We start from the raw sequence: 20,333 nt of genomic DNA, 5'->3' as shown, positions 1-20,333 counted from the left end.
ATTGAAGCACCACATCTGAGCATCGTGAGGCGTTGGTATGGTGAATTTAGTAGAGACAGTATTATTCTAGATAATGATTTTCGTGAAGGTCGACCGTCCACGGCGATCATTCAAGGAAACGTGGCTACTGTGAGACGACTCATTGAAGAAAACCCACGAATCACCTATGACGAAATTTGAGGACAATTAGGGATAGGTATGAGACAAATACAAAAGATTTTACAAGAATATTTAAAAGTCGGGAAGCCTTGTTGTCTTTGGATTCCTCACGAATTAACTTCAGTCCAAAAACAGGTACTTTTTGACTGGTGCCGAGAAATGCTGCGTAAGTACAAGCAAGAAAGTTCAAATGCTGTATATAACATCGTTAGAGGAGATGAAATCTGGATTTACTGCTACGATCCGGAAAAGAGGCATTAGTCCAGTCAATGGGTCTTTCGAAGGTGACAGGAGGCCCATAGAAGTTCAACAAGCCAAAAAAAAGCGTTGCCAAACATTTTGATCGTCTGTTTTTTTTAAACGCGACTTTTTTGTACCGTACTTTTAAATAATAAAAGAACGTTAAATACTGAGTAGTACACTACCATTTGTGTGCCCGCAGTCATTGAAAAAGACCGCGAGAGACGACCGAGAAGCCGCATCCTCCTGCGCCATAATAATGCGTCCACCGATACCGCAATAAAGGCAAAAACATTTTTTAATTACGAAAACGTGGAAAATGTCTCTTATACGGATTATAATCCAGACATTGCACCCTGTGACTTCTATCTATTTCCCAAAATTAAGGATTTAATTTGGGGTTTGACATTTAAGACCCCGGATAAGGCAGTTACTACGTTTCATCACCACGTCGAAAACATGCAGTCAAGTGATTGGGCCTCATGCTTCCAAAAATGGTCTGAGCGAGTGAATATGTGCATAGAATGTAAAGGGAAACATTTTGAGAAGCAATAAATGTATTATTATGGTTATAAATGATTTTATTCAAAAGTTACGCAAAACTTTCAGTGCGGCCCTCGTATGCGTAAAACCTCTTCGTTAGTTTTCTTTTCTTTTACGATAGAATTGCGAAAAATAGATATTTTGCAACGAGTGACGAATTTTAAAACACGGTCAAAGGGAGTGTTTTAACGTGCTTATTATAGCACCGGTCGTAATGTAGCACCAGATGTACTGTAAAAATTATGTTAAAAGATAATACTTACTGTTACGAATAAATATTTTTACTGTAAAAAAATATCCCACCAAACACATTTTCATGTAAATTTTGTTGCTAAGACGAAACCATAAGACTCGCACTGTCAAAAAGTTGTCAGATCTCTTGTCGAGTCGAGCCAAGCTTCAAACTCTACAAGCCCTAACTTCACTAACTCTACACCTTAGTCAAAATATGTGGCTTGGCTGTTTCGCTACCGCCACATGGGCATAAGGTGAAAAATTTATTAAATTCATTATTTTTAGGGTTCCGTACCTCAAAAGGAAAAATACTGAACCCTTATAGGATCACTCGTGTGTCTGGCTGTCCGTCTGTCACAGCCTATTTGTTCCGCAACTACTGCACCAATAAGTTGAAATTTGGTATACACATGTAAGTCTCTAGCCCAAGGACATACACGTAAAGTAAATAATAGAAATTCAAATAAAGGGGTCACTTTTGAGATGAACGATAAATAGAAGAAAAAAAAATATATCTTGTTATAATTAATATAAGAGAATTAGAATATGAATTAATATAAGAGAATTTTGTTAGAATTTTAATTAGTATAAGATAGATATGTATATTGTCATGTTATTTTCTCGAACTCCCCATCGGCATACAAACCTCCTCAAGGTTTTGCCCACGATGGGTCTTGTAATAATAATGTACTTTATTTAGCTTATTGTTCAATAAATTAAAATATATATATATATATATATATATCAAACGAAGGGGCTCATTGTAAGAATCTCAGATATATTTTTTCATAATTTTAAAATAAATAGTTTAGAAGTTATTTAAGAAAATACGCAAAAAATGACCATTCCCCCCTCCCCCCTTATCTACGAAACTACTGGGTCTAAAATTATGAAAAAAATACACATATTAGCTCTCTTCCTATAGATGACAGGAAAACCTATTAGAAATGTGCAGTCAAGCGTGAGTCGGACTTAAGTACCTAGTTTTCCGATACCTACGGGTTTTTTAAAGACTACTCACTTTTCTCTTAAAAAAATATATTGTTAAAAATTGTGTAATGTACAGAACCCTTGGAACGCGAGTGCGACTCGCATTTGGGCGGTTTTTGTATTATACTTACATACAATAGTTCTTGTAGAAACGAAACGGCCAAGCCACACACTTTTGGTGTAGAGCTAGTAAAGTTAGAGGGCTTGTAGAGTTAGAAGCTTGGCAAGAGATCTGATAACTTTTTGACAGTGCGAGCCTTATGGTTTCGTTTGGGCAACATTGTACATCAAAATGTTTTTGATGGGATTTCACTTCTTTTTGTAAGTTGTTTATGACAATCTTCCATCCCCTAATTTAAAGGGTTGGGGGTGATTTACTATTAAAAATCCTGAAATAAGTATCTGGGGGCATCTGTTACACAATGTACTTCTTACTGATTCCCCATATAACCCTTCACCCCGTAAGGGTAAACTTTGGGGTTGAAATCTGCCTTCACCCCGTAAGGGTAAACTTTGAGGTTGAAATCTATTCTATATCCTTCCCCATGACAATACCTATCTACATACCAAATTTCAACTAAATCGGTTCAGCGATTATTGATTTCCCATACAAAATTAAACCCCATCTTCATCCCCTTAGGGATAAATTTTTTTTGAATTTATTTGTTGTTTGTGTACTAAAACTATCTTACATACCAAATTTCAGCTTCTTAGAGGACTTCAGGAAGTACCCGGTATTGATGATCATCAAGTGAGTGAGTCAGTGACGAAATCGAAGTTTTTAGATATGAATAAAATCTAAAGTATAAGAGCTATGCAATTGATATGCTTAATAAGTCCGAGAACTTTGTTTATCTGGTATAATCCAACCCCAAGTTATGAGGGTTCCAAAAAACGACGAAGCGCTTCGAGAAAAGGTAGATAGTGCCCTTGCGCTTTTCTCGTCTTGGCGGGGGCACTGCCGTGCCCCCAGATGTTAAAAGATGAGACTACTGTAACTAATAAAGATTTATGTTTAGTTACCTACTATTTTCGCGTAAACTAGACAATTTTTATATCTTTAGTTATTAAGACCCAAAATAATTATTTTCACTTATTATAAATAAATCCTCCTGTTATGAAGTATCAAATATTGTTATTTGTATATGTATAAGTCTTAAGTTAAAAACAATAAAATCTGTTATTACCTACTGTCAAAATGATTATTTTTTGCGGGATTAAGTAATACACTGGTAGTGTTCAATAAGGCCCATAATAGGACTTTTATAAAAGGTATATTTTCCAAGAGTATCGTAATATTTTTATAACTATTTTGGTATAATGAAGAAACTTAAATAAATGAGAAACCTATTTGAGTGAGTTTTTCATACTTCATATCCTGTTTATTAAAAAAAAACCATTTTAATTTAAGATGGGCTGTATATAGGCATATACGGCCCACACGGAATATACAATAAGGTAAGTGAGGCCACTTACCTTATTGTATATTCAGGATGTATACCGTGTAATATTGATCAGTTGGTTTATAATATACATATTATGATATTGACGTTGAATAGGACAGGACATGACAATAGGAACCAGAAATAGGTATAGTTGGTCAAACCAATTTGTCAGTAAATAAAAACAAAAAACTATATTCATCCTTTTCTTTTGGGTGCTAGTACTAGTGTAAGTCAAAGATAGTATGATGATTCTCCCTGTCTATGTTTGAAATGAGACAGTCCTTTGACAAACTATGTATAGTAAAAAATAGTTGTGAATATCTTGTACATTTTTATTACAATATTAGTCAAGATAATGAAATATAGCTGGTCAAGCAAATCTTGTCACTACAAAAAGGCGCGAAATTCAAATTTTCTATGGAACGATATCCCTTCGCGCCTACATTTTTCAAATTTGCCGCCTCTTTCTACTGACAAGATCTGATTGACCAGCTGTAGGTATTTTTACTTAATAAGATATTTTAATTTCACGTAATGTCCGCATCTAATTTATATATGTATGTGCACGGTAAACAAACAAATGAATGATAAGAAAAGACAGACAGTGTTACTGAGCGGGAGGTGGGGCGAGGGGCGAAGTATAGGTAGGCTATGATAGGCTCTCGAGCGCCGCGCCGGCGACTGACGGACCAGGGCGGCGTATGTATGAATTTCGCGCCTTTTTAACTAGATTTTACTATTACAATGCAAGCTACACACAGAAATTTCTTACTTTCCATAATATGGCTGCGTATATTATTTTATAGTAATAGACTTATTTTTACAGACTCTAATTCAATATTAGATCTTATAGGACAAAAAACGTATATTAATTCTAAAGCATATATCTTATTCTTCTAGCTTTTTAGCTTGCCTATTAACTTATAAATTTAGATATGTTGTTGTGGATTTATTAAACTTTAATTCAATATCGACAAAATAATAAGCTAATTGTAGTTTGACAAAGAAGCACGTTAAAAAAATTTCTAATAATTTTACATTATAAAGCGTCATACATATTATAAACAATGGAACTTAAACATTGCACTTTAATTCAATATTAAAAAATCATTACTAAAAATATATAAATACCTAATTTATATCTAACGCTCGTTCTAACTTTTCATCATATATAGCATATATGCTTAAAAATATGTCCTATATCAGATAAGTATCACTTTTTCAACTTTAGAATTATCAAAACTTTTAGTGCAAAAATCCGGTCCCACTATTGAGCTAATAGGGCCTAAAAATTCCCAATAAAACAATAGTTTAGTGGTGAGGGTTGGAAGAGCTAGGGACTGAGTTAATAGGTAACATATATATTAGACTATATTCGTTTCATATTGAAATAAATGGAATGCAATGGAAAGAATAAAAATAAATGAATGTGTGTGCGAATGAAAGAATTCCAAAAAGGATGTAGGGTTTGATTAACGTGCTGCTTGTCAAGTAACATGCTGTCGATAAGGTATACGTTTACTGGTTTACTGCACGCTTGTACAAGTTGTACAGTACCTACTTGTTTAACGACATCTCAAACTACGAGTATATCTTAAGTCACTGGGTTGTTTTATTTAAGTGGGAATAAGCATAAAATAGCGCTTTCTTACAAGTCAATAATGTATGTATGTACCATAATAAGAAACGTGACGTGTAAACTATATATTGGTGAGCTTTACAATAGTTACAGTATTTATTACTCGGGTAGGTAAATACCTATATGCCGGGTATTTCTGTTGGACTATCCGATATTTAAAAAAAAATTATACCAATCAAAGTTGACTAACTCAATGACACAAACGTTATTTGCACTTACGTCTTTTGTTATCTATTGACTACTTCTAACCAAATGACAACTGTCAATTGTTATAAAAGAATACTTAGGCCCACATGCACCAGTTAAACCGTTAACCTAGTGTCAAATTGTACTGGTAACCATGGTAACGCCAGGTTTAACCGGCTAACCCCGGGTTACTGGAATGGTGCAAGTGGGCCTTAGGCGCGTTAAGTAGTTCAAAATATTGATGCGTAATTTAGACAGCTGAACTAGATGACAATGTTAGCGCTTGGTGCCAATCAACACAGTTGGCTAATCAAACGTATGACGCCGTCCATATTTTGTACTACCTACTTGCGCATCACAGTTTTTACCTAGTCCAACAAAGATATCCGTGTTAATGAGAGTGATAATCCTTACTAAAGAGATCAGTGTTTCGAACAAACCTCGATGTAGATCGCCGCGACCGTCGTCCTCCGCGCCGTCGACCTCATAGTCGGCGGATTCTACATCGTGCGCGACAGCCAGAGGCGCACCAAAGAAAGCCTCTTTAGAACAAAACAAGCGGCCAGTAAGCACAGTTAGCCACATCACGCTTCACACACATTCCACCTCAGACGGGAGGTGACCGGCATGTTTTCACCAAGCCCGATACGCGTTGGGCCAACTCTGGCCAATCTCAGGAACATAAAGAGAAAAGCGCTTTTGCCATCGCGCCCCGCCACAAATCTGGCGTATTGACCAAAGTTGGCTAGGAATTTATCCTAAGCTGTTTTAGGTCAAACTATACAAAATTATTGGTAGAAATGCGCGTATACTTCTTGTTGGGTGAACTGGGAGGATACATTTTCGTTAGAAAATGTAAGTATACAAGGAATTAATTCTAAGAAAGCAATTACAAGACGTTCTGTAGTCTTTAACAAGCAAGTCTGCAGCAACGCGTATTATTTTACTAACCATATTTTAACTCTTGAGCGTGTTATGTTTTTATTTGAACCTTTTATAATTGTGTTTGTGTTTTGTGTTGCAACCATTTGACACATGTAGTTATTTCAACACATGACAGTATTGCATGCAATAAATGTTATTAATGAGAAACAAGTTAGTTATAATGAATCATGTCAAATTAGTTATGACACACGATATTTGTATAGACTATCTATTCCATTCGAATAATAAAAAAAAAAAACAATCACAAAATGTTGTGCATTTTGAGTTATTGAACGATAATTGGTTTAAGATCCGAATGGCATAGACTAGCCGTTATTTCCATGTTTACGCAAGACAAACGCTACACAACCCGATGTCACAGACCATATATTTAACTAGACGCAGCAACTTCGGAAAGTCATTTTCTGTGTATACAATGCACTAAACACCGCCTAGACGCGTTTTTGTTGGATGGGTTCTATGTGCAATGACCGATGTGTAATCTAAAATGTAGTAGCCCTAGTGACGACGTTCATCGTTTGTATTAATCGGTTTGAGGTGCTTGCTACATCTAGTTCAATTCATAGTCTGTGTTGATGATATACCCAAGGCCTATTTCAGTAATGGTACAGAATTGTAAGAATCTTAGTATCCGAAAATTTTATAGTAAAGTGAAATAGCAACTAATGTTCCACTTTTGCATCATACAGCTCGTTCTGTGAACAAAACGGCCTCCGGTATACCTAGTTAACGGTCAAGATGCCACTGGTAAATTAATATGATGTTTACAAGAAGCGGATCAATGGTTATAAGCGACGTTAGGGTAATGATACTCACGGCTGTGGAGAGACTGGCCCGCATGCCCCACCAGCAGCGAGGAGGGGTAGCTCGCGTAGCTGTGCGCGGCCACGGCTGAAACAAGCCTCACGTCACGACCACCACCCGACACCGCGCACCGCAACAAACACGTCACATCACTAATATGTAACTATTACTACTTATACTCACGCCCACCGTAGTTCGGCCGATCTGGAACAACAACAATACATTATAATTCATCTTTTTTTTATTATTATGAATGGGCTTACTTATGGCCACAGACTAGCCGAGACTATCTGTATTTTGTTACAATTATTTGTAACATGTTGTAGAGTTAGAACATAAATAGAAGTTATTCGAGTAGCTGTATAAAAGAACGCGCATCCAAAATTGATCTTTCCTTAGGGTACTGTCCAATATCTTGGTCCAATGTCCATTGCGTCTCACTTTCTCACTAAGCAAAAGGCGAGTCGCTAATACCTACTTGCGATCCGCCTTCGCTTAGTGAGAAAGTGAGACGCAATGCACATTGGACCAAGATATTGGACAGATGGAATACCACCGTTACCAAGCTCGTACTTAGTTTCTAGTAGCCCCGATGTAGTGGAGTTCGTCCAGACTTAAAAAACGTTATCCAAATCATATTGTCCTCTGGGCTTGAATAATTTTTAGTACATTGGTAGAGCCGTGTAACTTAGCCCCTTCTATATGTGTTAAATTCCTACACGAAATGATTTGACAAAAGAAAATCATGTTTTTTTCTCATTGGTACTCGTATTCTTTGTAATATTTAATTTTGTTATTGTAGAATATTTCCATAAAAAAATCATCTATTTCATATCATCATTCTTCTTCTCTTCTCAGTCGTGCACTCTTGTCAGAGTGGTCGTGGCTGTTTGGATGACGCACATGGCTGGACTTCATTCCCGGTTATGTTGGTGGACTTCAAACTTTCTCTCGCGATGTCTCTCCATTTCTGACGGTTGATGGCGTTGCGAGTGCACTCGACTGCGGATGACTTCGTCATTATTTTTAAAAGGTCGGTCCATCGCGTAGGAGATCTTCCTCTGGATCTTTTCCCTTCGATCTGGCCCTGTACTACCAGCCTTTCCAATGAGTCCACATTTCTCGTATTAATCTATATAAATAACACTTAAAACATAATTTTTGTATCCTCAGAATATGCTTCTGACTAACCAGAATATAATCTGTATACCTTACTAGTCTCCTCGCCAGTAAAATAAATTAGTACCACTGAACTCGGCAACAAGGGCGAAGAGCAAATAGAATCTTGCTTTACATCCGTTACGCATACTAATGTTCAGTGTTGATAGTACAGTCAGCAGCAGAAGTTGCTAAGCGGGCCAGGTGTTCAAATTGATCTTGACGTGACTTTCCTGTTAAGAGAATACGAGCGTGTCAAGGTAATTTTGAACACCTCGCCCGCTCAGCAACTTCTGCTGCTGACTTTAACTTTTTAGAACAGAGTACTCACTGGGTTCGTCTACCGACTGAGTGTCGACGGCGTTGGTGGCGTTCGGCTTCACTACGACGAGAGAGGTCAGCGGGGTCACCAGCTCGTACTAAAATCAAAGATAATGCTATATACCTACACAAATAAAGATTTCGCGACACATTACTTTCACTGTGTTCTTTTTATGTATGTCTATTGTCTGTGTGTTTCCGAATAAAAAAAAAACTATTACAGATCTACTCATATTATTTATTTTAAATGATGTCATCATTTATCAAGTTACCCATACAACCATTTTCGGTCGCCGTTACAACACGGTGTAGACACATCTAGCGTCGACACCGTCTAAATAAATTAAAATAATACTGAAAATTTGTATTCTACTTTTATATTCATATTATAAATGAACTAGCCTAAGAAAAATAAATAAATAATAAATACCAATGACTCATAAGTTATAAGCTCCGTGCAATACAATGGGAAACATGATAACGCGAGCTCAAGGGCTCAAAGTTATTGCCGTAGTCGTCTTTTGGGTTGAGGGCAAGTATATGACAAGACTTCCGATCAATGTGTAATGCCATACGGCAACGATAGTTTAGCGTCCCTCGGGTTAGGGCCAGTTGCACTAACCACATTTGACAGACTGATCAGGAGCGTTCCACGGGCTGTCCAGTCCAAACGCATTTTATTTCCTGTGTTGCGACTTTTTTATCGGTGTTTAAAGCAGGCGTTATTTTTTTCTGTGCATATTTTTGACCGTTTGTCATAGAAAAGGAAACTCTTATACCTTTAAATCTTCAGAAACTTCGCGTTTGTACGGGACAACGGTAGACAATTTCATGGAATGCTCCATCAACGTCAGCCGGCGCGGCCCGGCGTTTTATTAGAAAACTTTCCATACATAAAAATTTTACGAACTCTTTAACGATACGAACAGTTTGGTGCAACCGACCCTTAGTATTACAGCAGTAGGTACCTTGAGCGCCAGCTCCTTGGCCTTGGCCTCGGGGCCGTCGACGGCGGGCGCGCCGTCGGCGGCGTCCTTGCGGTCCAGCAGCTGGCGGATGGTGAGGCTCACCCACAGACGCTCCAGAGGCAGGTACTGGTCGCGGCCGCGCGCCACCGGCACCCGCGGGAACACCGTGTAGCGTTTCTGACGAGAACATTCAAATACCATTGGCACCAGTACAGTTACAACAACCACATAAGGTGGACTAAAGATCGGTTTTCCTAGGATAGCGGTGTCGTCATATAGCGGCCGTGTCCATACTAAATAATACGGCTAAATATGGATGTCGTAGTTTTGTATGGAGATGGTCGCTATATGACGGCACCGATATCCTAGGAAACCAGAGCATTAGGGTTGCCAGATCGAATGACCCCAATATTGGGAGATAATTTTGTGTTTCACTCGGTAACAAAATCTGTTTAACCCTCGTGCCTTGAAACCTTCAAAACGCTCAAGATTCCACTTTTGAAACCACTTGATACCCTCGTGGTTCAATTTTGGAATTTTTGCATGCTGGGCTATCAATATTAGCACGAGTGGTTAAACAACAACTTTGCCCCCTTATAGAACAAATAACTAGGTACTTAATACACATGTATAAAAAGTTGAAGTTGTCATGTTGTAAGGTATGAAGTAGGTACCTTGCCCACGCCGTCCTCGACGCCGCAGAAGCCCTCGACGCGCGGCGCCAGCTCGGTGGCGTCGGGCGCCACGCGCCCCGCCACCACCACCTCCGAGCCCGCGTAGTACGTGCGGAACTTGTGCTTGGTCAGCGAACCCTCTGCGATCTGCACAATTACAACACGTTATATAAAGTATTATATGTAACACCATCTCCAATGTCCTTATCCGGTTTGTAAGGGTAGGTTATCGCAACATATTCGTATCATTTAAAAACATTTTTGATACAAGCTTTTATCGCGGGTTGTACTTTTCTTTCAACAGTCAACTAATACTCATCGAGACAATTTTAACAAACCGAAACACAATGAGGTTATCAGAAAGTTCCTATGCAGGAACTTTCTGAAAGTACAACCCGCGATAAAAGCTCCGATCCCGATCGTCAAATCTGCTCGATGGTACCATAATATTGCATTGTTAACCAACATAAATAGGTGTGTTAAGTTTCAACTTAATCGAATAATGGGAAGTGGATCTAGTTTAGCTTGTAAGATTTGATTACATACAGACATTACAGACAATAGGACAGATGAAATTAAATAAAAGTTTGTATTCATAACGAACTTTTTAAGAGTGAGATTGATATTGAGTTGGTGAACAAAGTGTTATGTCGGTGTTGTTACCTGTTCGGGCGGGTAGATGAAGGTGACGTCGTCCAGCAGCGGCGAGGAGATCTGCTTGTAGAAGTCGCGCAGCTGCAGCGCCGCGTCGGCCGCCTCGTAGATGTGCCGCATGAAGCCCTCGTTGCGCAGCGACAGCTTGCGCAGGAACGACCGGTCCGCGTCCTCGCCTGCGCACACGGACAAACTGTTCATCAATACTTCTCCCGTTTATATCGCCTATGTGTGTGTGCACGTGTGATGGCGATTTGTCTAGTTATGTTGTGTAGAGTAACGCACCAAAAGCGAGGCAGAAAATGGAGGCCTTGCGCGGTCCCGAGTTCTTTTCCGAGAGGCGGTTGACGATGCGCTTGGGGTCGGTCTCGCCCACCGTCGGCTCGCCGTCCGTCAGGAACACAATGATTGACTCCAGCTCCTGTTTCTCTGAAAACAATTATTATCACCGTTTTATATTTTATTTAGCCATTAACTCGTCATTATCCGTGTCTAGGATTTTATATATTTATTTTGTTATAGCTATCGCCAGGAGAGTTGAGGTGAATGTATCACACAGAGCTGCACAGAGAACTAATCGCAAAAACAGTATTGAATGAATGAGTCTTAATGTCTTAAGCGTAGGATCCACGAACGGCACGATATAATTAAATTAAAAAAAAAAAACCTTTAAAGAATTTTTGATCCATCTTGCAGTTGACTGTTTAACTTGCTACCGGTACGAATAGAAACACTTATTTCAAAATCTCACTGTCATTACATGATTTATTGTTGTGTGCGTGAGTATAACTCTAGTGCCGAGATTTGTGACAATTATATTGACAAACGACGTAGTGAAACGTTGTTGTTGGTCTCACCTTCATCATCTTGTTGGTCTTGCTCCGTGGTGGCCGCCACAACTGTTGTTTCCGTGGCTGGCGGCTCGGTGTGCGCGTCCTCAGAGTCCGTGTTGCCCGTGGGCCCCGTCTCCCCGGTCGCGCCCGTCTCCCCCGTGGCTCCCGTCTCCCCCGTGGCTCCCGTCTTGCCCGTAAGTCCCGGCTTGCTCACCCCTTTGCGGACGATGTCGATGGCAACATCGAGGGCGCTGGCTATGTTTGTGCCTGTGCAAATAAGATATTCGATGTATAACCACATGTTTCGGTTCCGATATCAGTGCAAAATATAATTTCGGTGGGCCAATGCCTTGCTCGATTGAGTTAGCATTATGCGTGTTTTTCCTTTGGATATCATACAATAATGGACTTTGCAAAATTTTCTTATCGCTTCTTAAAAACTATATGATGAGGGCCTCAGCAAAGTGTATTGGAATCGTTAATTTGTTCATTTATTTAACATTTTAAATCAGGCAACAAGGCTCATATTACAAATACCTTACAGACTAACATATAATATATGGATTTTATATAAACTTAAAAAACTAAACAATATTTAGACGACAAAACGGCGGACGGCGGTTAATGTCTAGACTCCTAGAGGAAAGAATGGGGGTATTTGCGGGCGTATTTATTAGTAGGGTGTGAGCAAACCTCCGACCGCGACCAGCCTGCTGACGATGACCTTGGCCTTGTCGATGTTCTCCTTGGTGGCGCTGGAGGGCGGCACCAAGGTGACCTTGCGGCTGTTCTCGTTGTTCCAGTTGCTGTAGTAGTAGTCGTTCGGCGGCGACGCGGCCGGCTCCTCCGCTTCTTTTAGGTCGTGGACCTGCCATCACAAGTGATTATTTAGGGCAAACCCCAACGTACGAGTATACGGTGTATTATCATTAATGGGCGGACGACGGATGCAATATACGTCAAAATCATGTCAAACGATATACGTAATTAAAATTGGTTTAAATAAGACAACATGATTTTGACGTATATTGCATCCGTCGTCCGCCCATTAATTATCATCCACGGAGATCATCGCAAAGTCATATACAACACCACAGAAGAAACACTTTCCACCACGCCCTGGTTGGTAGGTATTACCTCACAGGGCAGCAGACTGACAGTCCATTGACAGTTCAGTTAGCAACGCGATGATGGATAATTAAAAAGCCCGTGTATTGTGCCAAGTAAGGATTGAAGCTTGTTAATTTCAAGTAAATAAAGACGTAGTGAAGTATCCTTTACCATCGTATTTTCACTGAAACGTACGAACGTGTTATGCTATTTCAGTCAGTCTCAATACAAAAAGTACTGAGGTTGAATGAAGTAGCATGACAAATACGAACGTTTCCGAGAAAAATCATGGAGCGTGCCGTGCCCGTCCCCGCACCGGCCGGCCCACGGTACCTTGACGCTGGAGCTGAACTCGACGATACTGAAGTAGTCGCCCGGGTGTAGCTCGGACAGGATGGCCTGCATGGCCTCCCGCAGCTGCACGATCTTGCGGTCGGACATGGAGCCCGACGTGTCCAGCACGAACACCACCAGCTTGGTCAGGGGCGGCAGATACTCCGGGGCGAAGAAATGCACGAAGTAACCATCGTTCACCTAAAAGAAACTCAGCATTTCAGAAATTAAATAATTCAAATGGATACTTCAAATTAATTAAACTATGACTCAAACATATGGCAATAATGTGCATACGACATGTATAATCAAATGCCATTAATAAAATGCCAGTACCGGTCATGTCAACGACCAATGTCAAAACATTGTTTATTGGAATACTACGCAATATGATGTTAAAAAAGGTACGCAATTTATTTCAAAATAAATTAAGTTATTTTCTTTTTGCTTTTATGTGGTAATATCGTTTCGAAAAACATTTTCTTCTTGTTTAAAACATCGGTGAGATTCGATGAGTTTAATCATCTGTTGTCTAAAAGTACTCTATGCTAGTAAAATACATTAGTACCACTAAAAATCCGCTACATGACGAAGGCCAAATAAAATCTTGACATGCTTTAAAATAATGATAATATACAAATATTAAAAAATATATGTCTGCGGTAATAAACAAATTTCATTCACAATCAGACTAAGAATAAAAGGTTTAGAGACACGGAAAATCTTAATCTGCGCGTTGATGTAAAAACCGCAAAAACAGATTTTGAATACTTACAAGAATTTCACCATTCTTTGGACGTTCCACATCGTACTGCACGACGAATTGTCCGAGCACCCCTTTCGGTTGGGTCTTCTCAGTGTGATACCACCTTGAGGTTTGTTGGGATTCCTTGCTTTTCTCCTAAATGAAAATAAGGGGCAATGTAACCAACTATAAGGGTAATGTAAGCTAACCAACCAAAATATAAGATTATATTTTTAAGTCTAGTTGCAGTAAGTGGTGGGACGACTTGGATGCATTCCAGCGGGTTTGGCGGGATCTTGCTCGCCACAGGGAGGATTGGAAAGGAAGAGGGGATGCCTTTGCCCAGCAGTGGGACACACACATAGAGTAATAAAAAAATTGCACTAAGTAATTTTAAACTATTCAACAAGTGATGCGCATTGTGCCCCTGTGTATTCTAGCGGCAATAAATAAATAATTGATACATATATGATATAACATATAACATTAATCGTTGAAAAAAAACAAGTGCAGTGATATACACGCATCAGCTTTCAGCTGCTAGTGTATAATAGTATTTTATACAATAGTGATATAATAGAGAGCTTTTCAGTCGAGTACCGTGTTTAGGCAACGAAGCTTGCTGAGTTGCCTAATTCAGGTACGAGATTGAAAAGCTTGATTATATCACTATTGTATACAATACTTTTTCTATGAGTCAACAAAAACAATACTTTAAACTAGTAGAATCATACAAACAAACCAAACCAAAAGTATGCAGATGGTACGCGAGCAGCCGCGATACCTTATTCATACTACGCGCCCCGGCCGCCGCGCCCGGCGCGTTGGTCAACGACACTTTCTCGTAACTCATGAGGCCCTGGTACTTGCTCCGCGCTAAATTAAATTTTTAGACAGTTGTTTTCTCGATTTTGGCCACCGTAGCCTATGGAGACTAACAAGCAACACTAAGTGGTTTTCGTAGTCTATGAATGTTGCTATATTAAGGGTGTCACATGCGAGTTTCTGACTTATGAACCAATTGTTTCTACTATACAACCTAAAATAAATAATTAATTTGAGCTATGGTTTTGTTTCGTCCTCTTGATCGCGGCGAGCTGTGATTGGTCAATTTCATTATAGTTGACTAAACTGTATCGATATGAATATTATAGTTGAGTTGGAAGCCCATACATTAAAAATACCCAATTGAAGTTTGGTATAAGAAATCTTAATTCAAGAATTATAGTCGACGAGTAGAAAAAACAATATAATAATAATATAGAAGCTAATATACTAACCTCATAGACTTGCATGAGCCTCTTTTGTTCCTCAAGATCCGGCTTGAAGGTGATGGTGGCCTCGCGCTTGTCCTCCGACCTCTCGATAACCGCTATCGCGTTACCTGGGCCCGAGCAAAATTATCTTATTTGTGTTATTTCGCTTGTATACCTATACATGTACTAATTAAACGTATGCATTATTATAAAACATGCACATGCACATGCGACAACGTGACTTAGCGACGTACAAGATCATATATAAGATCAATAACTACAATTCTCACGTGATTGGTAACTGAGCTGAAATGTAGCAAGTTTCTTTTTATAAAGTTCGACATAAGCACTGGTACTTCTATGAAATATATCGACCACAAATGGATACAACTAGACTTACTATCCATTAGGTTGTTCTCTTGAACCAGAAGGACAACCTGAATGACAGTAAGTCCGGTTGCCATTTACCTGTGCGTGTTTATTGAATGAAATAATCGTGGTCGCAGAGTTCGCACATGATAAGGTTCAGTACAAGGTTGCGAACATAAGGTTACTATTGGGTACTTTCCTCTACTTAAAATAAATTATTTCACACCGTGCACGAAATAAAGCACCAGATCATTATTAGAAAAACATAGATAGCAGTTATTTTTAGGGTCCCTTACCTCAAATAGAAAAAACGGAACCCTTATAGGATCACTCGTGCGTCTGTCTGTCCGTCAGTCACAGCCGATTTTCTCGGAAACTACTGGACCAATTAAGTTGAAATTTGGTACACATATGTAAATTAGTCACCCAAAGATGGACATATTTTTTTATAATTTTTAAATACATACGTTCGAAGTCATTTAAGATAATAATGGCCAAAAAATGACCATCCCCCCCCTTTATCTCCGAAATTACTGGGTCTAAAATTTTGAAAAAAAATAGACAAAATAGTTCTTTACCTATAGATGACAGGAAAACCTATTAGAAGTGTGCAGTGAAGCGTGATTCGGAGTTTTGTACGGAACCCTAGAAACGCGAGTCCGACTCGCACTTGGCCGGTTTTTAAACACAATTTCTATTTAATAAATCGGATGGAAGTATAAAAAGTAGGTGAGCTGACTGTGACGTCACTACACACGATTTCATATAAACCCATATTAGTTACTCGTTTTGACTATTCTAAAAAAAGAAGCTGATTTGACTAGTGGGAAAGTAGAAAATTCCAAGGTAGACATTGGTAGTTGTGGTTGTAGAGGTGGTGCACTCACTGGGGTCGGTGTCGGTGGGGTCGATCTCGTTGCCGGTGCGCACCTCGGGCACGCGCAGCGCGGTGATGGGCTGCGCCTCGCGCACGTGCACGGTCACCGTGAGCCGGGGCACGGGCGCGCCGGGCAGCATGTTGATGTCGTGGTTGTACACGCCGTTCCGCCGCCCCAGCAGCTCCTCGTACGTCAGGTTGAACACGCACAAGCTGTTTGGTTCCACGTTTACATTCACCATGAACTCGTTGGAGTCTCGAGCTCTGAAATATCACATTACATGTAAATTCTTCTATTTTTTCCAAATTAATTAGTTGTTGCGGATTTTATCATTTTGTAATGAATTATGTAGATGATCTGTGTGAATACTTAAACCTATATACAAAGCGGATTATAAACATTACTTTGTAAATAATTTACACAAATTGTAAAGAACTCACTTGACCGCAACATGACCGGCACTTATTCCTTGAGAGACTGCCTGATCATATATTCTTTTAGCTTCTTCTTTTTCTTTTACATAAGCTTTGTACGTTTTTCCGTCTAAGGTCCTGGGAAATAATAATAAGAGTATTTTTATGTATTGATCACGCACATACACATTTACAGTAAAGTAACTTACACATATTTGTAACAACACTAGCGTACAGGAACTAAAGTTTATGCGAAAATAAAATGCAAATTATAAGAAATATAAATAGGTAAGGACTCATTAAACTAGGCCAAAGGTATGGTGCCATCTTTTCGAGCGATAGCGCCATACCTTTGGCCTACTCTCGAGTAGATGGCGATACTTTTTGATATTTACAAATTCAACACATATATTAGTGAAATAAGGTAGGATCAAAATCAAATGGCGTGGCTAAAAGTGTTAACCATTTGTGTCCAAAGATGGTAGTAAATGTATGATGGTATCTATGTCTAAGAATGTGTGCAGAATTACATTTGGAATCCGCTAATGAAGGCGGTCTCCGGTATGAGTACCCTGAAGACGGCCTCCTGGCCGCGGTCCGCGGGGTTGCGCACGCGCGTCACCACGGCCGTGCGCGCATAGCGCATCGACACCTCGGAGCGCACGTCCATCTCCGTCACCTTCAGCGGCGGCGGCGGCGCGCTCGTTGTCGGCGTCGCCGTTGATGTCGGCGCCGGCGTCGTTGTTGATGTCGGCGCCGGCGTCGGGCTTGGGCTCTGTTAGTGGTAAACAACATCAACATTTAAACCGTTTCACGGAATGGGCAAGGCAACTGTCAATTTGATTTATGGTATATCTATGGCGGCATATTTTATACTAAAATGTGCCATCGTCGAAAGCACCATCTATCGGCTTTAACTGGTTGTCAATTTCCATATAAAAGAAAGTACCATCGTCGAGAAAGGCATCCACGAATGCGTTAAGCGGCGCTTCCCAATTGAGATCGTGTGTCCCGTGCAAACATGAATGTTATGGAGGGTTTATGCTAGAAGTTACTCTAGTCACTAAGAAAAAGGGACTTTTATCTAAACACATTTTATAAGCTCTGATGATGTATTCACTACCCGTATGTATGTTATTGTTATGGCTGGCATGGGCCATCGTTGCTCTCTGGCGAAACTCGCGGATATATTGCGGTGTCTCCACAGTATCTATATCGCTCATTTTACACGAAAGTTTTGCTATAAGGTCAGGTGGGGTAATAACCCAGTAACTTTGACGACTTTTGTAACGGCGTTCGTTTGCGTCAAATCCGGTAGTTCTGATTTTTTGCAGAGTTGTTTATAATGGTGGCTCAATAAATAATCCAAGTTTGTGACTTCGAGCGCCGCACGCAACTTAGTCAAACGACGAAAAAACGTGGATATAACGCTTTTTAGATTTGATCGATTATTACCCTAAATGACTAATTTTGATAGTACCTTCTGAAGACGTTTTTAAAGTAGACTAAATTTGATACAACACGAGACTAGAATTGTCTCTGTAGATTTAATATTCTCCGTCCGAGATAAAAAAATTAATATTTATAATTTTTCTGAACTTGAATTATGTAGTAGGCGATTTGAGTATGCACTTTTGTCTCAGGCGATGCCGCTTGGTACGATTGTTCCATAAAGCTGATTTGGCCTGGTATCCACGAGATCGTACCGTGCCTACGGTAAAGGGCTTGCCAGGTACAATCTATGCTATATTTCTTCCTACTCTTAGCAACTGGGGCAGTTTCGCAGCGCTTTGTACGTCTTTTTACTAATAAGGGAAGACTTTCTGCGATAACTCAAAAACGGCTTAAACCATTTCTTTGTATTTTTTGGACGTATTTTTACCCGACTACGGCAACGCAAAAGGAGGGTTATTGACATAAATAACAAATAAATTTAATTGTTTTTTGGGTAATGTTGCGTCGAACGAAGTTACCTCATCTCCATCTCGGGTCACAACTAGAGGGTCGTGCGTGCTGGCGGGCAGGGCAGTCGCGCGCGCCGCGCACAGCGCTGCCACCACCAAGGTCCACCGTACCATCTTCATCTGAAACAAAACAATATTGAAACATCACTATATTTTATTCAAGGAAATGGTATGACCGAAGATGGAAACAAACGGACGTTGCTCTTCGATACGTATACCTAGTTCTCACGATAGTGTTCCATGGAACCATCTTTGTGGATATGGACGCCATTCGGTAAAAACATGTTGGGGGCTTGGGACTAGCGAATCAATCAAATTCTTTTATTAAATATTTAGATTTTATTTATGGAAGACATTGCTATGTAAATTATAAAATGAAATACATAAATCGATATCATAAGCCATACATGAAGATGCCAGCATTCGTTACTTAGTAGTATTTCTGAGTTTTAGATGGCTGTCTATTAGTCTTAAAACTTTTGTCAAAAAGTAAAGTTACCGTTGTATCAACCTGGGTTCCCCGACCCCTTGAAATGGGCAGTCACTGCACAAGGCAAGAACGCATTTTTTTCAACATTGTCATTATCATTGTCAGAAGGCAGTAGTGGCCACACACCTACTTGTAATTAATGGTACTTTTCCACATGTACAATTCGCACCACCGATATTAACATATCAAAAAAAAAATACTTATCACCTAGGTATGTGCATATGAAATTACTTATTTGGTCGGACGAGGGTTCATGCACGGGTCATGCTAATCATTTTTCTGATGAATACAAAAGTCATATCGTGTGCCGAAGTGAGTTTGTTTATCAAAGTGCTATTACATATAAGTACCCCGATTTAGTTTTCCCAGTTACATTTAGTGACAATACTTGCAAAGAGCATATAATCACTAAATAGGGACTTGTAAAAAAATGTAGGTTCTTTCCATAGAGGAAAAATACGATACATATTCTCAGAACAGAGGTCAAAATGAGAACATTATTACAATAACTATAAGTATGTATATTACCTATATATAAACATTTTCGATAACATGATGACATGTTATCACGCTCGCGTGAGTTCCGAGTAACGAAGTCGTGGAAAACAGGCAGGTCTGGCCGTCCGACCGTTTCGTTCTTGGGAAATACCCCAGAGGGCTTACCGCGAACCACGTTCGACGTGTTGCCTCCCTGTCACACTTACGTACGAATTTACAAGTGCGACAGAGAGGCAACACGTCGAACGTGGTTCGCGGTAGGCCCTCTGGCTACTTGCTTTGCACACAAACATAAACGATGTTTATTATTCATACCTACTTAGAAACGTGAAATAATGTGTTGCTCATTTTGTTTGCATTATCCTCCTTCATCGCGTTATGTGTAATTTGTATTATATTATCAACAATAAAAATTGATACTTCGCGTACTTAAAATATGCGTTGCTTTTTAAACGGTTTTTGAAGTGAAAACTTCTTTAGCGGC

At 39.6% G+C, this 20,333-nt stretch overlaps 1 protein-coding gene across 4 annotated transcripts in view; it reads right to left on the bottom strand.

The window, feature by feature from the left end:
- LOC134678985 (inter alpha-trypsin inhibitor, heavy chain 4-like) overlaps positions 1 to 20,333 on the bottom strand; it is a 34,668-nt gene that overhangs the window by 9,213 nt on the left and 5,122 nt on the right. For 2 of the 4 annotated variants that reach the window (XM_063537749.1, XM_063537750.1), the window contains exons 2-17: positions 18,871 to 18,981; positions 17,428 to 17,672; positions 16,925 to 17,035; positions 16,494 to 16,747; positions 15,262 to 15,365; positions 14,012 to 14,137; positions 13,237 to 13,437; positions 12,487 to 12,661; positions 11,818 to 12,060; positions 11,246 to 11,389; positions 10,970 to 11,136; positions 10,307 to 10,453; positions 9,633 to 9,809; positions 8,675 to 8,762; positions 7,369 to 7,389; positions 7,198 to 7,272 (exon numbers count right to left, since the gene is read on the bottom strand). In XM_063537749.1, coding sequence (XP_063393819.1) covers positions 7,198 to 7,272; positions 7,369 to 7,389; positions 8,675 to 8,762; positions 9,633 to 9,809; positions 10,307 to 10,453; positions 10,970 to 11,136; positions 11,246 to 11,389; positions 11,818 to 12,060; positions 12,487 to 12,661; positions 13,237 to 13,437; positions 14,012 to 14,137; positions 15,262 to 15,365; positions 16,494 to 16,747; positions 16,925 to 17,035; positions 17,428 to 17,672; positions 18,871 to 18,981 — 2,389 coding nt within the window. Of the gene's footprint in view, positions 1 to 5,876; positions 5,979 to 7,197; positions 7,273 to 7,368; positions 7,390 to 8,674; positions 8,763 to 9,632; positions 9,810 to 10,306; positions 10,454 to 10,969; positions 11,137 to 11,245; positions 11,390 to 11,817; positions 12,061 to 12,486; positions 12,662 to 13,236; positions 13,438 to 14,011; positions 14,138 to 15,261; positions 15,366 to 16,493; positions 16,748 to 16,924; positions 17,036 to 17,427; positions 17,673 to 18,870; positions 18,982 to 20,333 lie in introns of all 4 variants that reach the window. The other 2 variants (XM_063537748.1, XM_063537751.1) reach the window with 2 other exon arrangements.

This window comes from Cydia fagiglandana, chromosome Z (genome assembly GCF_963556715.1).
Source record: "Cydia fagiglandana chromosome Z, ilCydFagi1.1, whole genome shotgun sequence".
Taxonomy (NCBI): domain Eukaryota; kingdom Metazoa; phylum Arthropoda; class Insecta; order Lepidoptera; family Tortricidae; genus Cydia; species Cydia fagiglandana.
This window is presented reverse-complemented; position numbering and strand designations above follow the sequence as displayed.